This window comes from Poecile atricapillus, chromosome 3 (genome assembly GCF_030490865.1).
Source record: "Poecile atricapillus isolate bPoeAtr1 chromosome 3, bPoeAtr1.hap1, whole genome shotgun sequence".
Classification (NCBI taxonomy): domain Eukaryota; kingdom Metazoa; phylum Chordata; class Aves; order Passeriformes; family Paridae; genus Poecile; species Poecile atricapillus.
This window is the reverse complement of record NC_081251.1, coordinates 90,117,397-90,141,535: the sequence shown is the minus strand read 5'-3', so window position 1 is coordinate 90,141,535 and position 24,139 is coordinate 90,117,397. Positions and strand designations below refer to the sequence as shown.

Genomic DNA, 24,139 nt, shown 5'->3' with positions numbered 1-24,139 from the left:
ACTTATGACTTACGATAAAAAACGTCATCCCCAAGGTACCTCTCTGATAGTTAGAAGATGCTGAAATTAAGATATCTAATGTTTGGCAGCTGAATGTAATAGCTGCTGAATGTAATAGCTAGGTGCCTATTCTAAGCTTCTGCTATCAGCATCAGAGATAAAAGCGCAGTAAGTTTAAATAAATAAGTAAATCCATATATCACATCTCACAGCAATAAAGGATGCCTAGCAAGAGCTTATATGCAGAACAGTAAAAGTGGTTTTACAAATGAATAGGTATGAAGTTTGGCAGAATCTCAGCTTAAGTAAAAACATACTACTGGCAAATTCACACAAATGGAAAAATACTTACTTCTCCATTAGGTTCTTACAGAATGTCTACTTGAAGACAAAACACTATCCAAATATACAACCAGCTATGACTGTGCAATAACACTCAGTCTTAGCACATTACAAATCATCTTGTATTTATATAATTATCATCTGGATGCTCTCACTATTAATCATACTATATTTGCATACTTCCATTAAATTAACTCCTGACAGAATTTCACAAATAACTCTTTTGGAGCTTCTTTACGTGGTAAGGAGCCCAATGAAGTTTCTCGATCTTTACTAGTGAAAATGTGCCAATTGCCAACTACCAATAAGCATTTCACAACAGTCACTTAAACTCACAAACATGTTTCAGATGTCTCTTATGTATGAAAATGATAATAGAGTAATATCCCAAATGCCACAAGCATAATTTATTTTAAAAGGCCATATTGACACAAAACATAAATTAACATTTTAATGATTTTAATTTACATTCACTTTCAGTATCAAAGATTTTGTTGTTAGCATGACAATACCATACTAGTGTGGAGCAATTCTATTTTATCTAGGCAATGGGTGAAGACCAGCAGCTTAAAATGCACATATGGTTAACAAAAACCACATCCCATTTTTCCATAATTAAATTTCCATAATTAAAAGTTTTTCAAATACAAATGAGAAGGAAGATTTCATGTATTTAAAATACTTTGTACTTTCTGTTATTTTCAGGTCCAAACCCAATGGTTTTCAACCTATGGCTCACAGGCTACTTCCAAGACACCGAAAATAGGCCATAGAAGAGCACAGCCCACTGCAAATAGGCTGGAGTGATTTTTTTACACTGCCATCAGTAAATTTCAATTATCTGAAAATCAAAGATACATCAAAGAACCATTATTATTCAGCTCAGTCACTTCCTCTCAATCTGTTCTACCAGGCAACTTCCAAATTTGACTACATTCCATTTCCACTGCAACAGAAACTGAGGTTGACCACACACATTACTTCAAAGAAAAAAAAGCCACCTGAAACTACAGAACCACACATGGTCATTTTAGAAGCTCTTAAAAAGCTGCTGCAGCAGCTTACCTGAAAGCCTAAGCTTTTCTGGTTTTTTTGAAATCAGTATTAATACCAAGTTTGAAACAATAAAGTCTTGGATTATTAAATCTTCACTCATTTTCTTCATCTAAGACCTCACACTAATGGATCAAATCCTAACCTTCCATGCCTTTTGATGAATAGACAGCATTTTCAAACACTCTGGAGACACATGAAATAAGGATATTTAGCTCACTCCAGTTTAAAAATAAATTAATAAACATAGAATTGGAAAAAAACTCCTATGTGCAGCTATCCTAACATCTGTTAGGAGTCTTCTCCAATACTCAGTCTGAGAAGCAATATTATGTCATTAGGTCACATTTTTCAGCTGAAGTCCAAACCTCAATTTTAAGCTTGGACACCCATTCATGCTCACAAATGATCAAGAAACAGGAGTGGGAAATTTCTTTTGACATAACCTCCTGCATTCAGCAGGCAAGGAACACAGCTCAAATGAGGTCACAGCTGTACAAAGTTCCCACAGGCTGTACTTCAGTGTGTCCATCTAGAGGATGCACCTTGAATGTGCCGTGCCCCTTATTCCCTGACTGCACTCATTCTTTCTGCGACACTTCCTCAAGCTTCTTGCCTTCCTTGAGCAATACCTTGACCCTGGCAACCACTCAGACACCTCTCAACAAAATGCTTCTTGCCTTCTCCTGCCAAGAAGTACAAAATGGCACACAGTGCTGAGACCTGCACACAGCCTTTCACGGCAATTTTAAAGTTCCATCCTTTGGTATCTCTACGGATACTGCAAACATGATAAGAGCGTGTCAACAGCAATGAAGAGTGGTTTGGTAACTCTTGAGAGAAAAAAGGATGTTGGACCAAGTAAACACAGCAATTATGAGAGAAGTGGGTATTTTATACTGTGGTCTTGTGCTATGTTTGTTCTGCTACATAAGAGCTTTCTCTCTATGATATTAAACTGGTAAGAACCTTGTGGTGTTGACCAAAAAGCACAGATAAACTTCAGAAGTTGTAACCACATTAAATAATAATCTAAATCACTTTAGTCTGAAATAAAATGCTCCACTTTGTCCTGTTATGTAACTTGTCTCCTCGGAAATATCAGATACAGAAATTAACTAGTTTTCTTTCACAGAATGAGTTGAATTGGATCCTATAAGAATCATCAAGTTCTACTCCCAGCCCTGCACAGAACCATCCCCAAGAGTCACACCATGTGCTTGAGCATTGTCCAAACACATCTTGAACTCTGTCTGGCTTGGAGTTGTGGCAATTCCCTGGGGAGTCTGTTCCAGTGCCAAACACCCTTTTCCTCATATCCAACCTAAACCTCCCAGCTCAGCTTTGGGCCATTTCCTCAAGTCCTGTCACTGGTCATGAGAATGAAGATATCAGTGTCTGTCCCTCCTTTTCCACTCATGAGGAAGTGTTAACTGCAATGAGGTTCCTCAGCCCCCTCTAAGCTGAGCAGACCAAGTGACCTCAGCTGTTCCTCATATGGCTTTCCCTCAAGGCCCTTCACCATCTTGTTTGACTGGAATAATCTAGGAAATTTCAGATGTAGTAATTTTCCTTGAATTTATTAAAACATTTTTTATTTCTGGGCTTTGGAAATAGCCTTTAATGAGAGACTTCAGGCCAGAGGAATTTGGTATTGCAGAAAGCCCTCAAGAAAGGAGATTGCATTGTAAATACTAGCCAGCATTTCTACTAATCAAGTCAAACACACCCGTAAGATAAAATCCCCTACTCACAAAATAGTTTTACTTGTCCTGTGCTGTACATTTAAATTAAGACTAAATCTGGTTTTGTCTTAATTGAGTTTCAGGAAAACTCCTAGTCTTGCTCTACAAACATACTGCATACAATACACACCTGCCAAAACTGCCCTCAGGGGACCTAATGGTGCAGAAATGGTAGCTCTTGCTCACTGCATCTTCTTTCTCTGGTGTTCCTCAATAACTTTTAACCTTTCCAACAACTTCTTGTTTTGTGTTTGGAAATTATTTTTGGAGGGTTTTCCCTTTCCACCTGACTTCTGTTGTGCTGCAATACTAGATGAATTCTAGCTGATTTTCTTTCAAAAAGATGTTTCACTAATCTGAGAATATCAAAGATCTACAAGAAAACAGCCTGTGTTCAAATTACTGCTCAGCGGGGCACATAAAATTGAAAATAGAGAATTCATTTTCAATGAATTCTAAATATAAATGGCTTGTCTGTGAGAAAACAAAGGAGGGAAAGAACTTACCATGTTCAATTTCTCACTGTAATTATCTGATTTGCAAAAGTACATTTGAGATCAGTACATTTCTAACCGAAGAGAATGCATTATTGACCTTAGACACAATGGCAGACATTTAATGTCTTTTCACCCTAAAATCTTGCCTTTCTTCTATTTGTTTAGTATCCCTTAAAGGCCCGAAGAGATTTACATACTGAGAATGAGTAACTTTTAAAAACTCTTAGAAAGAAGGGAAGTTGCACAAAACTTTCCTCTTTCCCCACAGACTGTTTTACCACAGATTCCCCTGGACACAAGTCAAATGACATGCCCCAGTGTTCTCGAAAAATGGACTTTTTCCTTAAGATTTAGATTTCTTTCACTGGTAACATTTGCTTCCTTACCCCTTACCTCCATATTGCTGAAATCTAGACTGCATATGCAATTTACAGTTTTTCTGAATTTAAAGGAATTAATAATCTCTTTAACTACACTAAAATTAGTCATCAATTAGTCCTTGTTTTTATCATGAAAACTATAATTATTTCTCTGAAATATCAAAGATGGCTCCATAATTGTCAAGTGTATTATTTACACAGTTTGCTTAAAAAAGTTTCAAATTCATGCTATGCAAGCCAAAAGTTACCATCTCCTGTTTTACCTGCCCCAACACAACTTCACTGCTTACCTATTTCCTTCCCTCCCCTCAGAAAAGCACAGCTAGAGATGGTATGGGTGGCTAGAGCCAGCGCAGAGGTGAAGCCTCGCTTCAGAGGCAAAGATGACCTTTATTCCCACTTTGAATATAGTATGGGATCAGCTCAACATAAATACCAGTCTGTGGATACACCAGGAACAAGCACTGGATGCTGTTTTAAATGCAGACACTCACTCTAGTCCATGTTGTAGTGAATAACAGATAAATTACTGTCCAAGTTATGAACAACAAAGAGTAGTAGGAGGAAGTCATCTCTATGCAGAGTGAGGTTCCAATTTACAGGACTGTCTCCTCTAAATATAAGTACCTGCAAAATGATTTTTCATTTCAAGTATTCATGATCATTCAGCTCTGGTAAATAATCCCAACAGAACATAACTTTTAAGTAAGGGACGAAAGAGTCTGGCCAGAAAGCACTACGTAATTTAAAATGTTCTCATTGACTATGTCTTCCTCACGCACATTTTAAACCTGTCTGTTCTTCAAAGTACTTCTTTGTTGTTTAGGACTTCTCATGACTCCACTAGAGCTTGAAAGAGTCAAAAGCAGAACAAAGGTTCTTCAGTGCACATTTCAGATGTGTGCATTGTTTCTGCTGAATATGTATTCCTTTAGCCAAAACTTTCCAAACTATTTTCCACTTTCTGGATCAGAGAACTAATGACCTAAGGTGTGTAGGTGTGCATACATAAATGTGACATCAAGAGAGTTACGTAGCTTAACAGACAAAAACAACAGCTTAAAGGAAACACAACCAAAAAGAAATAGGAAAAAAGTTTCCCATATCCCTACCTCCCTTCTTACTCTCAACAGACTTTAAACAACTGCATTAATGCAGCAAGCAATAGCTTGTAAAAGGATGCAAACCAGCTGAAACATTTGACAGACAGTGTTAAATACCAGAGGATTCATATCAACCACTTTATTTGAAAAGGTGCTTTGAAGTTGTCTATCTTTCATGTACCTCTTTCATGGCACATTAATAAGGAAAACTGAGATGGGGTAAATTAAGTCCCAAGGTCATATCTAGAGTTACAGCACTGTGGGTACCTGATGAAATACGGATTAATGCTGCATGAGCACTGAATAAATAAAACCACTTCTGTTAACCACTCAAACAAGTTTTACAAGTAGTTCTGAACTTTATTCGGCAACTAGACTTCAGACATCTTAATCCCCCCACACTGCTTTGAAACCTAATTATCATAATGTGAACCCGAATGTAAGGTCTCTTTCAAACTGCGAGTGCTATGAAGCAGAAAAGTAATGGGAATTAAGCTAGTGTAACATTAGAAATGTAGAGGCATGGAACTTGAAAGTGGCATTTGTTAAAGCTGAGAGAGCATAATGTAGATATTCAACAACATAAAACACACATTTAAATTGAAAAGGATATTTAAAGCATGTGCAGACACCTATAAAATACAAGTGGACCTAAAACCCCATAGAACAAACATTTCTAAATCAATTTCTTGCCACCGAGGTCCAACTTCAAAAGGTATTATAGTCCTATTCTACCTTAGCAGAGTATTTCTAAGTATTCTAAAGTAGACAATTTAAACATTAAAGAAAACCCAAGGAGAACTTTACAAGACATTACAGACTTCCCCTATTAGTCACAGTACAGAAGTGTTTGAACTTAAACTGCAGTACATTATTAATTACATTGCTTATAAAGTCTTGAGAGTATGAAAAGATTTTGCTTGAAGTGGCAGAAAAGGATTTTGCATCAAGTTTAAAACCAAGTAGACAAATTAAACACGAACCCATCTAGGCAACAACAAAAAATACATTTGCCTGGCTGCATTCTATGCTGTGTGCTGAAAACAATTAAGAATTCCTGACACTCACCAAAAGTTTCTTTTAAACACAAGCTGAAATACTTTGTTCTCAGTGCACATTAATGCATCAAGCACATAAGAGTCAGATCAGTATGAATGCTTGTATTGTGACAACAAAACCATTGAGGCTGAAAGAGAAATTGATTTGATTTTGCCAAATATAAAGATTGATCTGTTTGTTTTGTCCTGCTTTAGCATAGTTCACCTGTCATTCAGATAGTTTTCATTTCCAAGATGCTTCAAACTGACAGCAATCAAAGAAAAACAGATTCCTGAAATATTTTTTCAGTACTTTTCATTTAATCCAAAAATGCCAATGAAATCCTAAAAGTTCATTATCTGCCATGTTAATGCTGAACACAATGTTGTTTCATTTATATTTCTGGTCCTGTTAAAACAAATACACTTGTCTAAACTAGAACATCTGTTTTGGTTATAATACAATGTATCTTTGGCAAGAACTCACAATAGAACTAAAATAAATAATCAAGAATATTTATTGAACCTTGTAACAAAAACTGATTTGTAACAAAAAACCCAAAGACTAGATATGACTGTCTCTGGCTCTAGTCCAATCCTAATGTAAGTCAATAAACACAGCTCTAAACAGGAAACTACATTTAAAAAAAAAAAAAAGAAAAAAAAGAAAGTCCTGTAGTTATTTAGGTTGGATGTAGCTATCTGAAAGCACATTAGTTATAAAAACAGTGAAAAATATTTGCTTTAAATCACAAACTGTCAAGCTGAGTCCAGACAGGTTCTAAAGCCACATGAAAAATCGTGCCATATGCCAAATTTCCTACTACTGTCTTCACTGGTTTGTATTCTCTTTGAGAAACTTCAGTAAAACCCTACGCAGTTTGTATTTGCCATTGCCAAATATTTTCTATTTTAATCACTTGCTTTTTATATATTATTTTTAGCTTTCGTTATTTGTGCATTCACCAACTGCACACACCTTCCTGAAATTACATATTCTATTATTGCCTCATTTCCCTGGAAATAAATGATTCCAAGCTCTATATGATGAACTAGACAGAAAGTATGAACAGATTTTAATTTTTTAATAATCATTCCTGAGCCACTGCTAATATTTCCCCAAGGAAGCTAAAATCTGTAGTAACTCCCATCAGCCACCTTTCTGAACAACAGCTTGTGTTGAATATTTTGCTTTTCAAGCACTATAAAAAAACCCAAGGTTTTTTTTTTTATCATCTGCCAAGCCCCTTAACATTTGGACTCCTTTAAGGAAAAAAAAATTTCAGTGCAGATACAAATCTTAATTCACTACAATTTGCACAGCAATGAGCTGAGCTCTGTTTTTCTGGGCAAGGATTTCCACCTTGATGCAGATAGATCAGTGCATCCCTGTGAGAAGCTGAAGGCCTGGGAAATGGTATCACATTAGATACAACAGACTCATTCTGTTACAGTTCAAGTACTGGACGAGGTTTTTTGTTCTAGGAGCTTAGGTAGTTTTGTTTAGGGTTCTTCGTTGCTTTGTTTTTCTCACAGTTCAAACACTTTATTAATTACCAAATCCATTCTTTATTCACAATTGCAATCTGCTGAAGCAGGCCTTCTTTAAGAATTAACTGTTCCAACAATGGCTGAAATTATTTCTTCTAGATTTTAACTGCAAATAATTAATAAAAATCATCCAAAAGCATACACAGGTTTCCACAGAGCTGATGAGAGATCTGATTCAGCCTCTGTATAAAAAAAGTCCTCACTTTTAAAAAGGTCTATCATGAGAAAACAACCTAATCTAGGGAAGACTTTGACCATGGAAGCAGAGAAGCTGTTTGTGATCTGAAAGAACATACTCTGGAGGACTTTACTATTTAAAAAGATGAGGATCAGCAGAGCATATTCTTCTAAGTCACCTTTCATAGTTCCCCTTAAAGGGGATAGCAGTTATCCTGATCTATTGCCACCTATTGCTCAAACAGTAGCACTGTGCTACTTTGCTCCTCATTTAGGAAGTACCACATTTTTTAACTCAGACTAACATAAATTCCAGGCATTTCACTGGATAATAAGAAGTGGGGGTGGGTTGGCTGGACTCATCGTTCCTTTCTGTTACTAGGAAATACCAAGGAGATTAATGCTTTCTGGAGCTAAAAAGGAAAAAGTAGCTACCTTTCAGAATTCAGCAGCATGGCTTGGAAACCCCAACACTGGATAAAGCAATGAGATGTACATGAAACCAGTTTATCAGAACAGGATATATGGGAACCTGATCCTTACGAAAAAACTCAGTACAGGCTGACAAAATGTGAGGAGACAAGCACTACAAATGCAGTCTGTCTGTAAATTCACATACATAAAAATTCACACAGAGCAGTACACAAAGTTCAAGAGCCCCAGATGTCACCATTAGCATGAAGTACAAAAGAATGAAATAAATCACTTTGCTTTAACATGCAGTACCTCATGGCCCTGCACACAAATTCTAAAGTACAGAAAGCTCCATACAGCTCTTTGCCGTATGAGCACAGCACAAGAAAACCATTAACAACATAAATGTACAAATAAAGAAAAATATTTTTGATTATGTTATTTTTCAGGATATAACCTGTCAAGTTAAACAACTTATTGATTTCTGCTACAAATATCAGAAGTTTTAGAGCAAGTGAAAGGTTAAAAAATTATCTGTTGCTACTAGAGAAAGCAACAAACTTGTTAACCTGATTTCTGCCTTACAGCATTTATACTAATTCCTATTACACAAGAGCTTTTATCAGTTCCAAGAACTTCGTAACTTCAGTACTACTTGGAAAATTTTGTCATCTTGAACAATAAAAAGGAAGAAAATATTAAATCAGAAGAGGTAAACTGAAGAAAAAACAACAATCACAGTATTTAATAAATAAAATTTTCTGTGTAAACTAGTATATTATCAATAAACAAAACGGCTATTTCAGATGAAGTGCTTATGGTAACATAATGGATTTTTGAACTATATTAAGTGAACTATAGTGAAATTAAGCATTTGCCAAAACCCACACAGTATGAAGTGTTTTGTACTCTCTACAGTCATAAAACATTAGCTGTTTTTGCATTGTATTCAGTAAAGAGGATGCCTAATTTTTCAGAAGCTTGAATAGCCTCTTTCCTTTGCAAACCATCAAAATTAGAAAACCTTTACTACATCTCCTGGAATAAAAGAGTGATTTAAGAATGAAACCTTGAGCAAATATACTTGGGAATCTTAGAAACAAAGAACAAGTGTAATCACCTCATAAGTTAGTAGAAATAACATATTTGTTAAACATACCTGTGAGGACACTTCTTAATTTATGAAAAAATGTAAACAAATATATTTAAATGCATTTAAACGTATTTTGTATAAATTAGTTTGAATAGCAAAAGGCCATAACCTTCTTAAAAGCATAGAAAACTTACATCAGTATGCTGAGACAATGAAAAGTAAACTAAACTGCTATTAAATGTCAGCACAAAAGATAATCCAAGGTAAATCACAAAAACTGCTTTAGAAAAACAAAGATGGGAATTAAAAAAAAGAGAAGAGTTCTACATGGTAGAAATGAAAATGATATAATACTATTTCCTTCCAAACCAACAGAAGAACGTTTTAGTTCAAATTCAACAAACTAATAGGGTAAAATTTTAAATCTAAAAGGATAAATAACTTCACTACTTTCCACTTGGTATTAACACAATATTTATTTCCAGATCATTTCATTCCCATCAGATTAGCAAGCATTCCACGCTGCAGTCAGACAACAGAAGCTTTATCACGTGCAGTTAAACCTCATTTATCAAGAAAAAAGTGCGCAATGCCAAAGACATCCTTAGCTGTTAGTGTTGCTATTCTCCCATACTTTGTTACAATGATAATAGGAACAAAAGTGAAACTCAGGAAGAAAAAATAAAATGCTTCAGTAAGTCTCTCTCACTGACTCAGGATAACTACTGTCATGCCTCAAAGAGCTGCAGCCAGTTTTCCTTGGCTAGAACATTGGGTCACGCTTGACTCAAATACATACAAGACAGCAAAAAGAAATACTTCAAAAATTACATCTAAAACTACCTGTTAAGTTAAAATATGCTGAACAAATTAATAATATCCCAGAAAAGGGATCTTACCAGTAAACGACATCCAGTGGTGCAAAATATTTCTTCATAATTAAGTCAGCAAAGTAAGCTTCTGTTTCTCTGCAGGCCTTGCCATTGCCAATCACAACAGTGCTGCAGCTTTGTGCGGGTTAAAAAAAACCAAACAATTATTCTTAAATATTTTTTAATACATTTTTCATGCATAATATTCAATCTACCACAGTGACCAATACACCTGATTTTAGATAACACAAAGCCCAGATATAATGAGAAAACATTCCTAGAAACATCATGTTGTGTTTAACAGGTTTTCAATGTGACAGTCCGTGAGATAAATCAAAAATTTTCACTTATTTGTAATGGGATTTTACAGCGGCAACATAAGCAGAAAATCTAAAAATTACACTTCATATTAATTAATGGAATGTTAGTTATAGTCCTCAAACACTTTCACCTTGTATTTTCCTCATCTGGTATGAGTCATGAAAAAGAGCAGAAGCCAAAGCAATCAGCATCTTAATTCCTTAATGGGAATACCATAGTTTCCAACAGCTTGAGAGGTCATTCGCTCTGACTGCCCACACCGCAGCCAGTCACCAAATCACCTTGTTTAAAGACAGTCTAAAGCTTACAGACAAACTGGACTGTATGCTGTGGCAATTCAGCTGTTGACTCAGTAGACCAGATTTCTGTCCACAGACATAGCTGGACACAAACTTTTAATCATGCTGCCCCTGTTTTTAATTCCATCTGGAGATCTACCTTTGCAGGATTCCTTTGCTTGACAAAACTTCACCAAAACCTAATGTGGCTTTTGGAAAGACTGATGAGTGATTTGGGAGATGTAGTGGGAGGAACAGGAAGGCAAAACTTATTTCTTAGCTGAATGCTAATTTCTATTCCCGAATATAAATGGATTAACAGAGTTTCAAGAGGATATATTCATAGTACACAGCCTTACTACTCAGCCATGGCTTGATTTCATGTGCTTCTAACATACATGTACTGCAAAAGCATAAACACAAAAGAAAAAGCAAGCTCTGAACTAGACTAAAGAAAATAAACCTCCAGTTAAATTGGTAGAATTCTTATTGCACTCAAAGTATTTCTATAGTGAAGGTTTTCATTTTGTTTGGTAAGAAAGAGCAATAAATGGAAGTTTCTTTAGCGTACTTGTACTGTAGCAGAAGTCTCTTTATCTTCTCAGCTTCACGAAATCCTTGACCAGAATGTAAGTGAACTATATCAGTATGGAGTATCTGACCTGGAACAAAAGGCAAAGCCATTTGATTAAAGGACAAAGGTCCAAAAGCTATATCCTGCAGAACTACTGCAGTTAATTTGATGATTCACAAAGAAAGCTTCTTAATAAGCCATCTATCCCTTTCATCTTTATACCCATTTAGAAGAAATGTGTGGTGAGCATAGGACAAGAGTGCTTTGGCTGGCAAAGAAAAACAAGTTAATATATTTTGTAGTTCCCTGCAGACATATTCACAGAACAAGTAATGAGCATCTGAAGCTATTAGCAAATATAATGGATTATATCACAGAGAAAAAGAGCAATTTACTGTAAAAGATTTATTGTTCTAGTGTACTACAATTTACAAATCCAGTAAAGAGTGATGAAATTTAGAAAGTCTAAGGACTTGTAGTACTGGAGTTTGAGAATTCCAATGCTAGCTCTTGGCATCATCCCATCTACCACATTTGCAAAGAACTATATTAACTAGTACTGAATGCTAATGGTGCAATGAAAACTGAATAATTTACCTCATCTTTATTGCCTTCTAAAGAAGACATCTTTCTTTACACTCTCCTGAGGTGGATATATTCTCCACCAGACAAAAAGCAACAACAAAATAAAAGGAAAACTAATAGCTTTTGCATAGGCCTAAAGAGGTGTGCATCCCCTGAACAGACTAGGAAGAAGTGAAAAGGCTCTGTTCTATATGTGAACTATGAAGATTTGCCAAAAAATATGTTTCTGACTTCTTATATTAACACACACATTACTAAACAAAAAGGGCTGAAAAAGTGCCCAGATGTCCAACATACTAGCCATGAAAAAGCAGTATTATGGAAAGTATTTAAATACAAAATCTTTGTTAAACAATAAAAATGCCAGGTGTTCTCTTTGCTGACTACTGAGGGGCACAATCATTTGAACCTATATTCAGGAAGGCAGAAGGCTATTTAAGAGAGCAGTAATAACGCCAAAGAAGTCACTGGAATCCAGGTGCCAGAAACTTAAGGTTAAGTTAGCTGAAGAAAGGAATTTAAACAACAGCATGAGTGGAAAACACTAAAAGCTTCACAAAAAAACCCCAACAATTTGATAAAAAAGTAGGTTTTGAAACTATCTTTACTCTAAATGAATATACTTTTATCAGTCCTTCCAAAAATGTTTGGAATTGAAGCTTACTGGTTGGTGAAATAATTGCCAACTTGCAACCGTGTTTGTAGCTAGGATCTACGCCCATCAGAGTACGGCCCCTCACAGGGCTGGTCAGAAGCAGCTGACGGAGATTTCTCCCAAACATCATCACAGACTCTTTCTCTGCATCAGATGTCAACTTGGATCTTAGAAAAATGAAAATAAAAGAAAAAAAATAGCCAAAACATTTTTCTTTCAATTAACTTTCAAATACACTTATTAATTGTTCCAAAGTCGTAAGGCTTTTTTCAATCATGTTTCCCATCATCTTTAATTAAATGTTACAATTCAAATCAAGTTGTTGACATCTTTTTGAAAAGGATCAGCCTTTTCTATCTTACCTTACCAACTATCTATCATCTCATTCTTGTTCTAAGAAAGTCAGTAAATATAAAAAGTACAAGAGAAACACTTGTAAGAACGTATACCCATCAACTACCTTTCAAACATCAACTCATAATTTTAAGCAAAGAACAGCTTCCTTTCAAAGCTGATATTAATCGTAAAGAAAAGTGGATTTGAAGGAAGCATGGATCAAATTCATCATAATTTCACAGTTCTAGAGAAAAATAACAACCCAGCAAAAAAAGGATGATTGTTTACACTGAGAGATACCAGAGATAAACTGGAAGGGTCCCTCCAATTAATTGCAGACACACCATGACTCCTGAGGCATTTAATTTTGTCTTTGGATTAATTTTTTTACCAGACATCACAGAAGCATGAAGACTTGAGCTTTTTGTAGGAGGGTATTGTGATTCCTCAGAACCAAACTCTAGAAAGCAGCTGGGGCCAATGCTCCCTTTCCTTTCCATGTTCTTCAACAGAAAGAAGTGAGGTAGTGCAGCGAGGACTGACTTAGATAACTTGGACCACAAACACTGCAGAGTGTCACAAGAAACATATTAGGCCTCTTGAGTGAAGATGTAAAAGATGTATGATGTCTTACTTGTCAGATGTGGCCGGCAAGACAATGACTGACAAGTATTTTTGCTATTGTATGGCACTTTTTTTAAAAACAAAACTGAAAGAGTAATGGGTACAAAAATATTCATCACCTTGCTAATTTCTTTTTCTTTTGCAGGTACTCATTACCACTTGCATATGCATTACAATGTCAGTATCTCCAATAATTAGGGGGTCAAAAGCAATCCAGTAATGCCTTCACTTAAAGGTAGCCTGTGCCCTTATTCTCATTTTCTTTTTACCTATCACTGAAAAAAACCACTTTTATTTCTACAGAACGGAAAAAAACCTGCATTACAGTTAACTAACTCTATCAGAATGGGACAGGGAAAAATCACTAAAGTTGTTTAGGTCAATTAATGCATGACACAAGTAGGCTACAAAGATAACCCTCATACGGGCTATATGACATGATGGAATATGAAGCTGTTCTGAGCAGTTTTTGGTTGTGGAAGAACTCTAAAGCCTGATTTGAATTTGTCCAGTATCCAACCAATCAACCAGCTCAGCCCTGTGTCATCCCACAGTGGTACAGAAAGAACTAGTAAGTCCTCATCGTCTCTCACATCTGTAAAGTAGTCCAGAGAGAGGTCTAGATCTTCTTTCACACATAACTGATTAAACATTTCCTAAATAAGTGTGCAACAGCAAAAGGCTCCCTTTTACCCATGTGCTCTTTGTTTCTGTATCAGGTAGATGAGATTATCACAGACACAACTTCAAGTGAGATGGTGAAGGGCATATGTGCATTATAAGGCTCCTAAGCAGCTCAAATGTACCCTCAGCAAAGAGCAGACACTACATATTGCCACCAAATGTGTGAATGGCTGCAACTGTTCAGCTAAGTTGTCCCTCTATCCCAGTATTCTGTCTCCAAGTCTGTATGCAAGCAGTTGCCTAAGTAGTTGATAGAGCAGCACTAGCATCTGTCCTGTAATCTTGTCCTAGACTCCCAACTACTTCCAGAGTATCTCCTGGGCTTGACATGACTTGACTCTTTACTAGCTCATAATAGAGCTCTTGTTCAACTATCCGACCTCCTCCTGAAGACAGATACATTTCTTTCATCTTTCAACAGAGTCTGTTGGCAGTGAGCTTTGCAGGTTCATCACAAATTGTGTTAATAGTTGCCTATTGGTTTTGGTTGGAAACCGATTATTTTTATTATGCTCCTCTAAGCCTTATACTGGAGGGGAGTAAAAACTTATCACTAGAAACCTTGTTCAACTCTTCAAACATCATTTATCTCAAAGTCCTCCCTTTTTCAAGCTGAAGTCATAGTGTAGCCATCTTTTTCTCTACAGAGAAATTATTTCATTCCTCATTCCCTTTCATTGGACCTTTTCCAGTTCCAGTGAACTGTTTTCCTACTTATTACCCCCTTCCCCATGTCAGTGAGCCAAAATGGACAATAATATTTGAGATGCAGGCCAAATAAATCAATTATTTTTTGTCTTTATTCCTTAGCTAAATAATCTTATCTTCTGAGCACTTAACATTCAGGTGAAGCTACTTTCCATGGTGCCAAAGTGCCTCTCCTGTGGCAGGATAGCTCAGAGCTAATAGTTTTACTTATAAAAAGATAACTACTTCCCCTTGAAAGTATAATTTTACAGTCATTCCACTGCATTTCAGTTGCCATTCCATTTCTTGATCATTCAGTCTTGCAGCATCTTTCTCCCATTTTTCCCTTCTCTAATAAAAAAAATAGAAAAGAAATAATCTAAACCACAGAACAAGCTCCTTCTAGGGAGAGTCCAGAGACAGAACAATTAGATGCCACTTATGAGAGACCAGAGAAAATAAAAGCAAGTACCTCAGCCTCACAGAAGTATGGATCTTCTATATACACACATAACAGAATCAACCAGTCACCCATGCATGCAAATGAAGGTTAAAAGCAGCTTGTAGACAAGGGAAGGGAATGCCCTTGGACCAGAGGCTTTGTACAAAGACAAGCCAAGTTCCATCTTTCCATCTATCCCAAAAATACAGTGTCCTAACAAGGCCAAGTCCTTCCACACTGCAAATCCTGTCAGTATATCTAGGAAGGGAGACTTGTGTAGGAATTAAAAGTGCCCCTAAATACATGCTATTAGTTAAGCCAGCCTTATGGAAATTATGTTTAAAATTGGCATGGATGCATAGCAACTTTTACAGTAATGGGAAATGGTACTGAAATTGCCAGTTGTGTAAGGAGAATGTCCTATTATGTAATATCCTGTATTTTTAAATTTCAAATATAGACATCTCTTTTCTTCTCTGTCTCTTACTCAACACTTGTATCAACTACATGATCTACTGTGCGAAGCAGTGGCCCTTAATTTCAAGCTTGGTATAATCATTTGATCCTTTGGAAAAAAACAAACAAAAACACCCCCATCAAGTCACCCAAAACAATCTAATATCCTTCTCTTTCTCAGTGTGTTACTGACTTCATCCAAATGACAACATGTCCAGTTGATAAAAGACAACATGCCAGAGATAAAAGACAGAGAGTAGTCCTCTCTAAGCACAAGAAAAATGGCTATTTTGGAAAAAAAAAACCCAAAAAATAAACCTCAAAACTCTTCAGTTCCTACTTTATGAAAAAATATCAATCAAGTCAGGACTCCAAGCCCCTCCCTTGAAGTCTACAAAGCACTCAGACTGTATATCTCCAACAGGTGTATTATAATAAAAGCAAATAACCTAATCATGACCTACTAGCTTCTATATTCAATGTTATAAGATTCAGTTTTTAAACTGAGATTTAAAATTCCCCACTTCAATGTACAATCTCTGATATGCAATCATTTCTGTGGAAAAATATCTGCAAACTAGCTTCAGTTGTGAAACAAGATATACAGAGAAATGTTTGTGTCCCTGAAGACAGAGGAGAGAAAGCACTCTCTGCAAGAAAGCATAGAAAATTATGGAAGTACTATCCATTAAAAAAATGCCCATGCCACATCACTTGCATGAAACTGATGGAATCGTTCCATGCGGTACTGCAACAAGATAAAATGTATTCCAAAGAGCCAAAAGCAACACTGGACATTATTATACCAGATACAAGAAACAATATCTGACAGAATGTAAGAAAGGAAATTAAACAATAAATAAGGTAATCATCTTGCTGGCAAGTTTCATTCTTCTTCTGATCACTAGAAGCACCAGCAATTTCAATTCATCCTTGGAAACTTTCTGTTCCAACATTTAATGATAATAAAAAGAAAAAAAGAACAGCAGGAGGTGAGTTGGAAATATTAATGCTAAAAGGAGGTACTGAATACTTTAGCAGCCCTTTGCAAGAGTCAGAAAAAACAGCTCCTGGTGTGTCCGGAAAGAAAATAGGAGGAGTGTCACAGCTGCAGCTAGCTGTAGCTGTCAAATAAATTTGGCTATATCAGACCCCCAGACTCAACTAGTTGAAAAGTAAAACAAGTCCCCAGATGGGGCAGGGATGGGTTAGATTCAAACCCAAGCAAAGACCTCAGCCAATCATGTTCAATGCAGAAAGCAGACACATCACTGGTGAAGGAGGTGGGGTGGTTAAGACCCAGAGCAATCAGCCATCTGAGCCCAGGAGTTTTAAACCCCCTATATAAGCACACTTCCATAATAAACTGTGGCTGTTGTCACATGGATCTCTGAGAGTTTGCGTCATTCCTGTCTCAAACCACCAACTCCACATAACAGAGGAGGATAAGGGTTAAGTGGTCAGGGACCAAAATACTGTCAGGTGCTTTGAGTTCCTCTCTAAAGAAGAGGTTTCCGATTTTCTTACCCAAACTCCACCTATCATGCAACACCATCACAAAGAGTAAAACCTAAGCAGATATCCCCTCAGAACTGGCAGCAAGCTTCGTATTCTTCTCATTGATTACTCATGAGCTACGTCTAATAAGTAGTAGGGAAGGAAGCTTTTTTTAACCTTTTTGATTAACAGAACAAAAAAGCTTCAGCAATATACTGCTCCAGCAGTCCTCAAAGCATTACACACAACACAGGCCACAACAGTCCTGTGGTACAAATTAGTGAATAAAAACACAATAAAAGCCTTGAAGCACCCCTATGTCAGGTTTCTTAGCTCTCTTAAAACCAAACCCCACTAAAAAGTAGGTCTTTTTTTCTTTATTTTAAAAGTTTGATTGTAGAGATAGCTAGGAATGACAATTATTTCCACTCCCATGTGACAGAAGTCAACAACTAAACTCTCCAACATGAGATGTTCACAATTTTGACCACAATAGACACAGTGCCTCTACTACAGTAGCTACATGTATTATAGTCACAAAATAATAAATGAACTCAGTGTTTTTAGAAATCTGTGAAATTCGAAGTAACAAAAAAACAGGCTCACTAATCAAAAGACGTGAAGCAACCTTGCTTGCAAAGCAATAAGCAAACACAACATACTGTAGTGAAGAAGCCAAAAAGCCACTGGAAATACATGCTGTTAAAATCTTGAGCTCATGGTTCTTTTCAGAGAGGTAGAACACAGATCATTTGTACAATGATTTCTATGAAAAGGTGTCAGGAAAACAACACTAAACACAAAAGCACACCCAGGAAAATACAGAAGAAATACATTTAACAATGAAATGGTTGCTGATTTTAGGTACTAGATAGCATGTCATTTTGATACAAGCCATTTCAACATTTCTGGTCCAAGAAACCAGGTCTCTTCAATAAATTTCATTTTGAACTACCTCAAAAAAGCATTAGCATTCAGGTCACATCAAATAGCCTTGCCAAAATGAAACATGTTATGTTTTAGAGTTTCTCTGGTATTGAAGAATCACACCGTAAGTACTGTTAGCTATTAGAAGATACCACTTTTAATTGACATAATCAATAATTTCCACTATGTGGTAAACTCTTATACTATACCACAACATACCCCATTTAATTAATGTCAATTTGATATTAAGCTTGAAATTTCTTTTAAATTTAGAACAATATTACAGATCTTAACAAGTGACATGATATCCAATGACATCATTACTACAGTAAAACCAGTAATAAGTTTACCAACTTCTCTACAGATATCATAATACTCACAAAATCAGACTATCAGACTAACACTATAACTAATTAGTCTGCCACAAAATGCAGCTGGCAAACACAAGGGGTGCTTCCTACCCTAACAATACTTAGCTGAGTTCTATTAGACAGGTAGAAGAGAGTGAGTCAGAACAGTGTCACTGACAGTACTATTGCTGTGACATGAAGAGATACTGGGAAAATGCAGTGACGTCATGGTTTATGCTATTATAAGAATAAAAAATAAAGATACAACTATCAGGATAATATAGTTTAAATTGTACTTTATTAGATAAATGTACAAACATCTACCTATGAATATCTATCTACGTAAATACATAAAGTATCTTCACAGAAAGATCATTTCTCTACTGTAGCCTAAATCAGAGAGGGTCAGAAATTAATCTATAGAACCAAGACTACATAGTTAATTTCTTCTGTAAACACAGATGATTAGAAATATGCTGACATTTTAAAATAGATAAATTATAGTCTAACAAAACACTGGGGAGGGAATTGCTAAAATACAGATTTATTTCATGCTTACCTGAATTCCCTACAGAGAAGAGGATATATAAGGCGTTTATATGAATCCTCTACAGAGCTCCGTAGTAGCCTCATAAATTCTGGTTTTAAAAATTGTTTTGGTCTCCATCTGTAAAAGATCAGAAGAAAAATAAAAGAAATATCTTAAGAACACAAGCAAAAAGCTAGATAAAAAAGGAATTTTCCAGAAAAGCTTCTACATTGTTAAATTCTATAAACTGCATTATAATAATTAGGCAAATAAATCTTGAGTCAAATATGAATGGTATGAGAAGTTACTCATAGTTCTAATACCACACAAGGGTATTGTGTATCTTTTAGATAGAAGTGTATCTTTTCTTAGATATTAGAATACAATTATGATTTATGTTTAAAAGAAAACATAAAACATTCTCCATTTTGAGAAGTCAAAGCTTATTACAACTGAACAAAGAAATTGATTCCATATTACCTTTAGGGTTGCATTGTTTGCTATTCCTCAATACTCAATTCCTCTATTGAATAAAATGACTAAACACCCTCTGTGTTTGTCACTGCAGAATTATTCGTAAAAGAAACTATGCCCAGAGAGAGATTAAGGAGCTAAACTAATGCAAATAAATTAAATCCAATTCAAATTTCATCTGGAATGCACTGAGTATCTCTATTCAACTTTTAAATGAACTCTTACTAATTTTACAGCAGTTCTTAAACTAGAAAAGCCAAAAACCTTTCAAACTGCTTTTACATTTTACCTGTTACTAATATATTTGAAGTGCAAATAATAATAAAGGAAAAGGGAAAATGAAATAAACAATACCAAACAGAACCAAGACTATTTTCCAACTTTTCCTAAGCCAAACTCTTTGAAGTCTTGAACTCTTCTCTAGGGAGAGTGCACAGTTACTACAACAAGTACTTCAAATTTTGCTGTAAAATACACCTCACTCTCAAAGCTTCCTAGATATTTAATCAATTGATCTTTTTGTTGCGGGCAAAGTTCCATGAAGGAGGGTGTGGGGGATGTGGGTTGATGTGTGTGGGTGGGTGTGTGCGTGAGCCCTTGAACACGCAGAACTGACTCATTGAGATTGTCCACCCTGTGAGAAGGGACTGAGGTAGAGGAAAAGCACCCAGATGTATTATAGTCCACAAATACTGTTAATATTTTCTATTAATGTCCCCCCTTGTTTTATTACTTTTAAGAAATACTGATAACACTCAGTTTTCTTCACTTATTGTATTATTTAACATACCTGGGTCCCAAACTGTAATGGGAGATACCCAGACATATTAAAAAATAAGCATTCAAGTTTTGTTAGCTTTTTGTTTGGTTGTCATGTTTTTTCTATAAATGAAATATGGTAAAATTATGGTTATAATATGTCCAAGTGCAGGCAAAAACAGAACTGAATTATACTTTTGACCTTGTTTACTTGCAACCACTCATAAATACTGAGAATTCTAAATTGCTCCTAGCCAGACAGCTTTTCAGTTGTCTAAGAGGATCTGCAACTTCCTGAAATAGCTTCTGTAAGTGTCTGTGCATATAATAGTTGAGAAATGTGTAATCGATTCAGCCCTCCACTGAGAAGACAGACACAGGAGCAGAATTAAGCTCACATTCAATTTTACAACATTCAGGGCTGTAATTCACTGCTTAGCCGTATGATCTCATCACTTTGCTAACCGTTTTTGCAAGTTGTTCTACTACCCTTATTTGTAACTAGAGACTCTTTCCATACCCATATAAAAGTGGCAAAGGCTTTAAAACCTGTCATTTGCCATCACATTCTATAAACATGATGGTTTTACAGATGGCAAGTATGACTACCCCAGAAAACATCCTCAGCACAAATAAGAATGAATTTGGAAAACTGGCAGCTGTTTCCCCCTCTCTTCCATCCATTAAAGCCAGTTAAACTTTTCCTCTGTAATTAGGTTATTACAACAGATGTTTTTATTACCTGCCTATAGATAAGTAAAAATTTAGGCAACATTCTGTTAGAAATTGCTACAATGCGAAAACATTCAAACTGCAAGTTCAATCATAGCAAATACTGCAGTTTAGTAATATCAATACTTCTTGAGAGAACAGAAATAGCCACATGGCTGCAAAAAGCAAAGCAAAACCATATGTCTGTATTTTTAAAGATCAGAGACTAGTTAAGCCTCCCTCTAAGAATGACTTTTTCTTGACTATTTAATCAAGATCTAGCTTTTGAAGCCAAATTTTAAAAAAGCTCCACATAAATAGTATCATCTTACTCTGCTTATCAGCTCTCTGTGTCCTAGTGTTCACAACAGGGACTACAACAAACATAAATGGCTTAGACTACTGAGGCACCAGAGGTTGGAACTACACATAAACAGAATTAACAGAGCCCACATTAAGAACCACAAGTACTGATTAATAACTGTTCCAGGAAGAGCCCAGCTAGGCTTTTAGACCTGAAGGATAAACAGCAGAGCTTTGTGTTCCTCCAAGACATTATATAAAATATGTACCAAGTTAGTTAACACAGATAAAGCAAGCCTTTAAGGCCTGTACCATGGGCTTTACACAGGATCTCAGAAATTTGACTGGAAGCTGAGCAAACATCATCGAACATCAAATTTCATTTTTAAAACTACAATCCCACCTAGGAACAAACTCTCACCCATTCCAAGGAACAACTCTATGTTGTTTCTACACTCCAAGCAAGCTACATAGCCCATCTCTAGCTCTCTCACTAATCATTTTTCTGTGTTCAATTTCACAATAAAGTCTTTGGGACCAGTAGATATCCAGTGTTAATGGAAATAGGTTTACTGTCAAACCACAAAAATGCCACTTTCTAGGGAAAAAATACAATCCATAGGGCCAGGCATAATGATATTCCTGAGTTCTCTATACAAACCCAAATTGCAAGGAAACAGGTGCTTCTGAGAAGCTTTCTGAGCTTTCAAAAAAATTCACAATCTTATTAGACAACATTTACACAGAGCTCAATGCAATGAGGAACTCCCAAACTCACTTTCTACTGAGGGAGCATTTAATGCAAAAAAAAATTGTCTCAGAAAAACAAAAGTTCAGAATATTTGCTACTAATTCACAAGGCAGTAGGTGATACTGTTTTGTGGCTAAAATACTGGCCAAACTCTGTAGCAAGCTGGCATTTCTGGTTGTGCAACTGACTGTGTGTGTGAGATCTCTAGTAAATCAGTTAACACCTTTACAAAGTTTTGAAACCATTGACACAAAATAAAGTTCTTAGTCTGTTCTAACCAGCAAATCAATGCAATGAAAAGAATGCAAATTCCACCCCTGGACAATCATTTCAAAGCTTACATGGCAGAATATATATTTATTATTTGTCAGTTTGACAACACAGTTGTCGATCTAAGGAGGAAGATAACAATCTGTCCTCGATGTTAATGCACAAAGATGTAGTAAAACCATTCCTTCAAAAGTTTCCTAATGATGGAAAAGTGTCCTTAAGTAGTAAAAAGCCATAAGCACATATAGCCTTCTGAGTGCTAAGTAATAATAAGTATTCATTTCCAAGGTCAATAGTCTTCTTATCCCAGGATGACTCACAAAAGGGTAATCAAACAAAAATATCTCAATTTACATTGAGTCACTTTTATTTGTGTAGCAGTGACAAGCTGTTCCATTATCTGTGGTCCACAGTGCTTCCAAATTCTGTCATAGATGCAGTAAAAGCAAGATTGACAGCCATGCTCTGCCTACAGAACATACATCTTGAGGGGAGGACAGAAATTCTGCTACAGGAACAACAACTAGAAAGTAACAGGTGTGTTGATGACTTCTAATACTTTCCTGGGGAAAAATAAAAAGCTTACTTAGCATAATATGATCTAAGAGTAATACTATGTGGCCAAAATATATTTTAATACTTTCAGGGCTCTATTCTTCTCTTTCAGAGGGAAAAAGCCCCATTAATTTCCTACAGTGAAAAGGAACATTTTTACTACATCCACTTCTTGGACTTGTTGTGAAAAAGAAACACATGCTAAAGCAGTATCACTGTATTCAGTTTTATACACTAAAAGGCACATTTCTTCCTATTTTTTTCCCTCCTTTTGGTTATTCATTTTTAGGATGCCAAGGAAGGGGCTTCTAAGACACCATCAGAACAACGCCCAGTATCTTAGACTACTGAGATAGAGGAAGCTGTTTTCTACACATTCAAGGAAGATGCAGAGTTTGGATCACAATATTCTCCAACAGAGGACATCTAGGTACAGTTTCCAAGAAAAAAACTGACAGAGATATTACATGAAAACCCATATAGCTAACCTAAACTTTTGCAAGAGTCCTTGAAAATTATGCAATACTAAACATCCCACTACAGGCTTAAAAAACCCAGACAACTCATATGAGCAAATCAGTAAGAACTAAAAGAATCTGATTTTACAGTCTAGTTTTCTAACTTAAACAGAGATCAAAATGCAAGATATGGTTCACACAATATGTGAGAGTCATGCATTGAAGGCAGTTACATTTACATTTGTCTGTTAAATCCATTAAGTTATTTTAAACATGTAATTCCTTACATTTGTGAAAATTGTTTGGAGTATACTCTATTGGATTCAGCAAAGTCCTTTCAGTAAAGGCTACTGAATGTAATGAATATTACAATTTAAAAATATATTCACATTTCACTGGTCTTTGTATATGTTTAAAAAAAATTCAATTGCTTGAAGAATAGTGTCAGAACTTGCAAATATAGCCCAAGGCATGATCTTTTCAGCATAATGCTATAGCAGTTGAAAATACAGAGTAAGAATTATCCACTAGCTAATTTCATCTAATCTAATAAATATTTGTTTAATTTGTTCTCCTAATGTAACAAGACATATGAGGTACACTTCAGTATGCAGCTGTCTATAGAAAAAAGAGATTCTGTAAGAATATG

General features: G+C 35.8%; 1 protein-coding gene across 2 annotated transcripts in view; it reads right to left on the bottom strand.

The window, feature by feature from the left end:
* The window catches only part of SRBD1 (S1 RNA binding domain 1), a 123,425-nt gene that overhangs the window by 77,822 nt on the left and 21,464 nt on the right, over positions 1–24,139 (bottom strand). For both annotated transcript variants that reach the window (XM_058836487.1, XM_058836488.1), the window contains 4 exons: positions 19,240–19,347; positions 12,687–12,844; positions 11,435–11,525; positions 10,292–10,399 (listed from right to left, as the gene is read on the bottom strand). In XM_058836487.1, the coding sequence (XP_058692470.1) occupies positions 10,292–10,399; positions 11,435–11,525; positions 12,687–12,844; positions 19,240–19,347 (465 nt within the window). The remainder of the gene's footprint in view (positions 1–10,291; positions 10,400–11,434; positions 11,526–12,686; positions 12,845–19,239; positions 19,348–24,139) is intronic.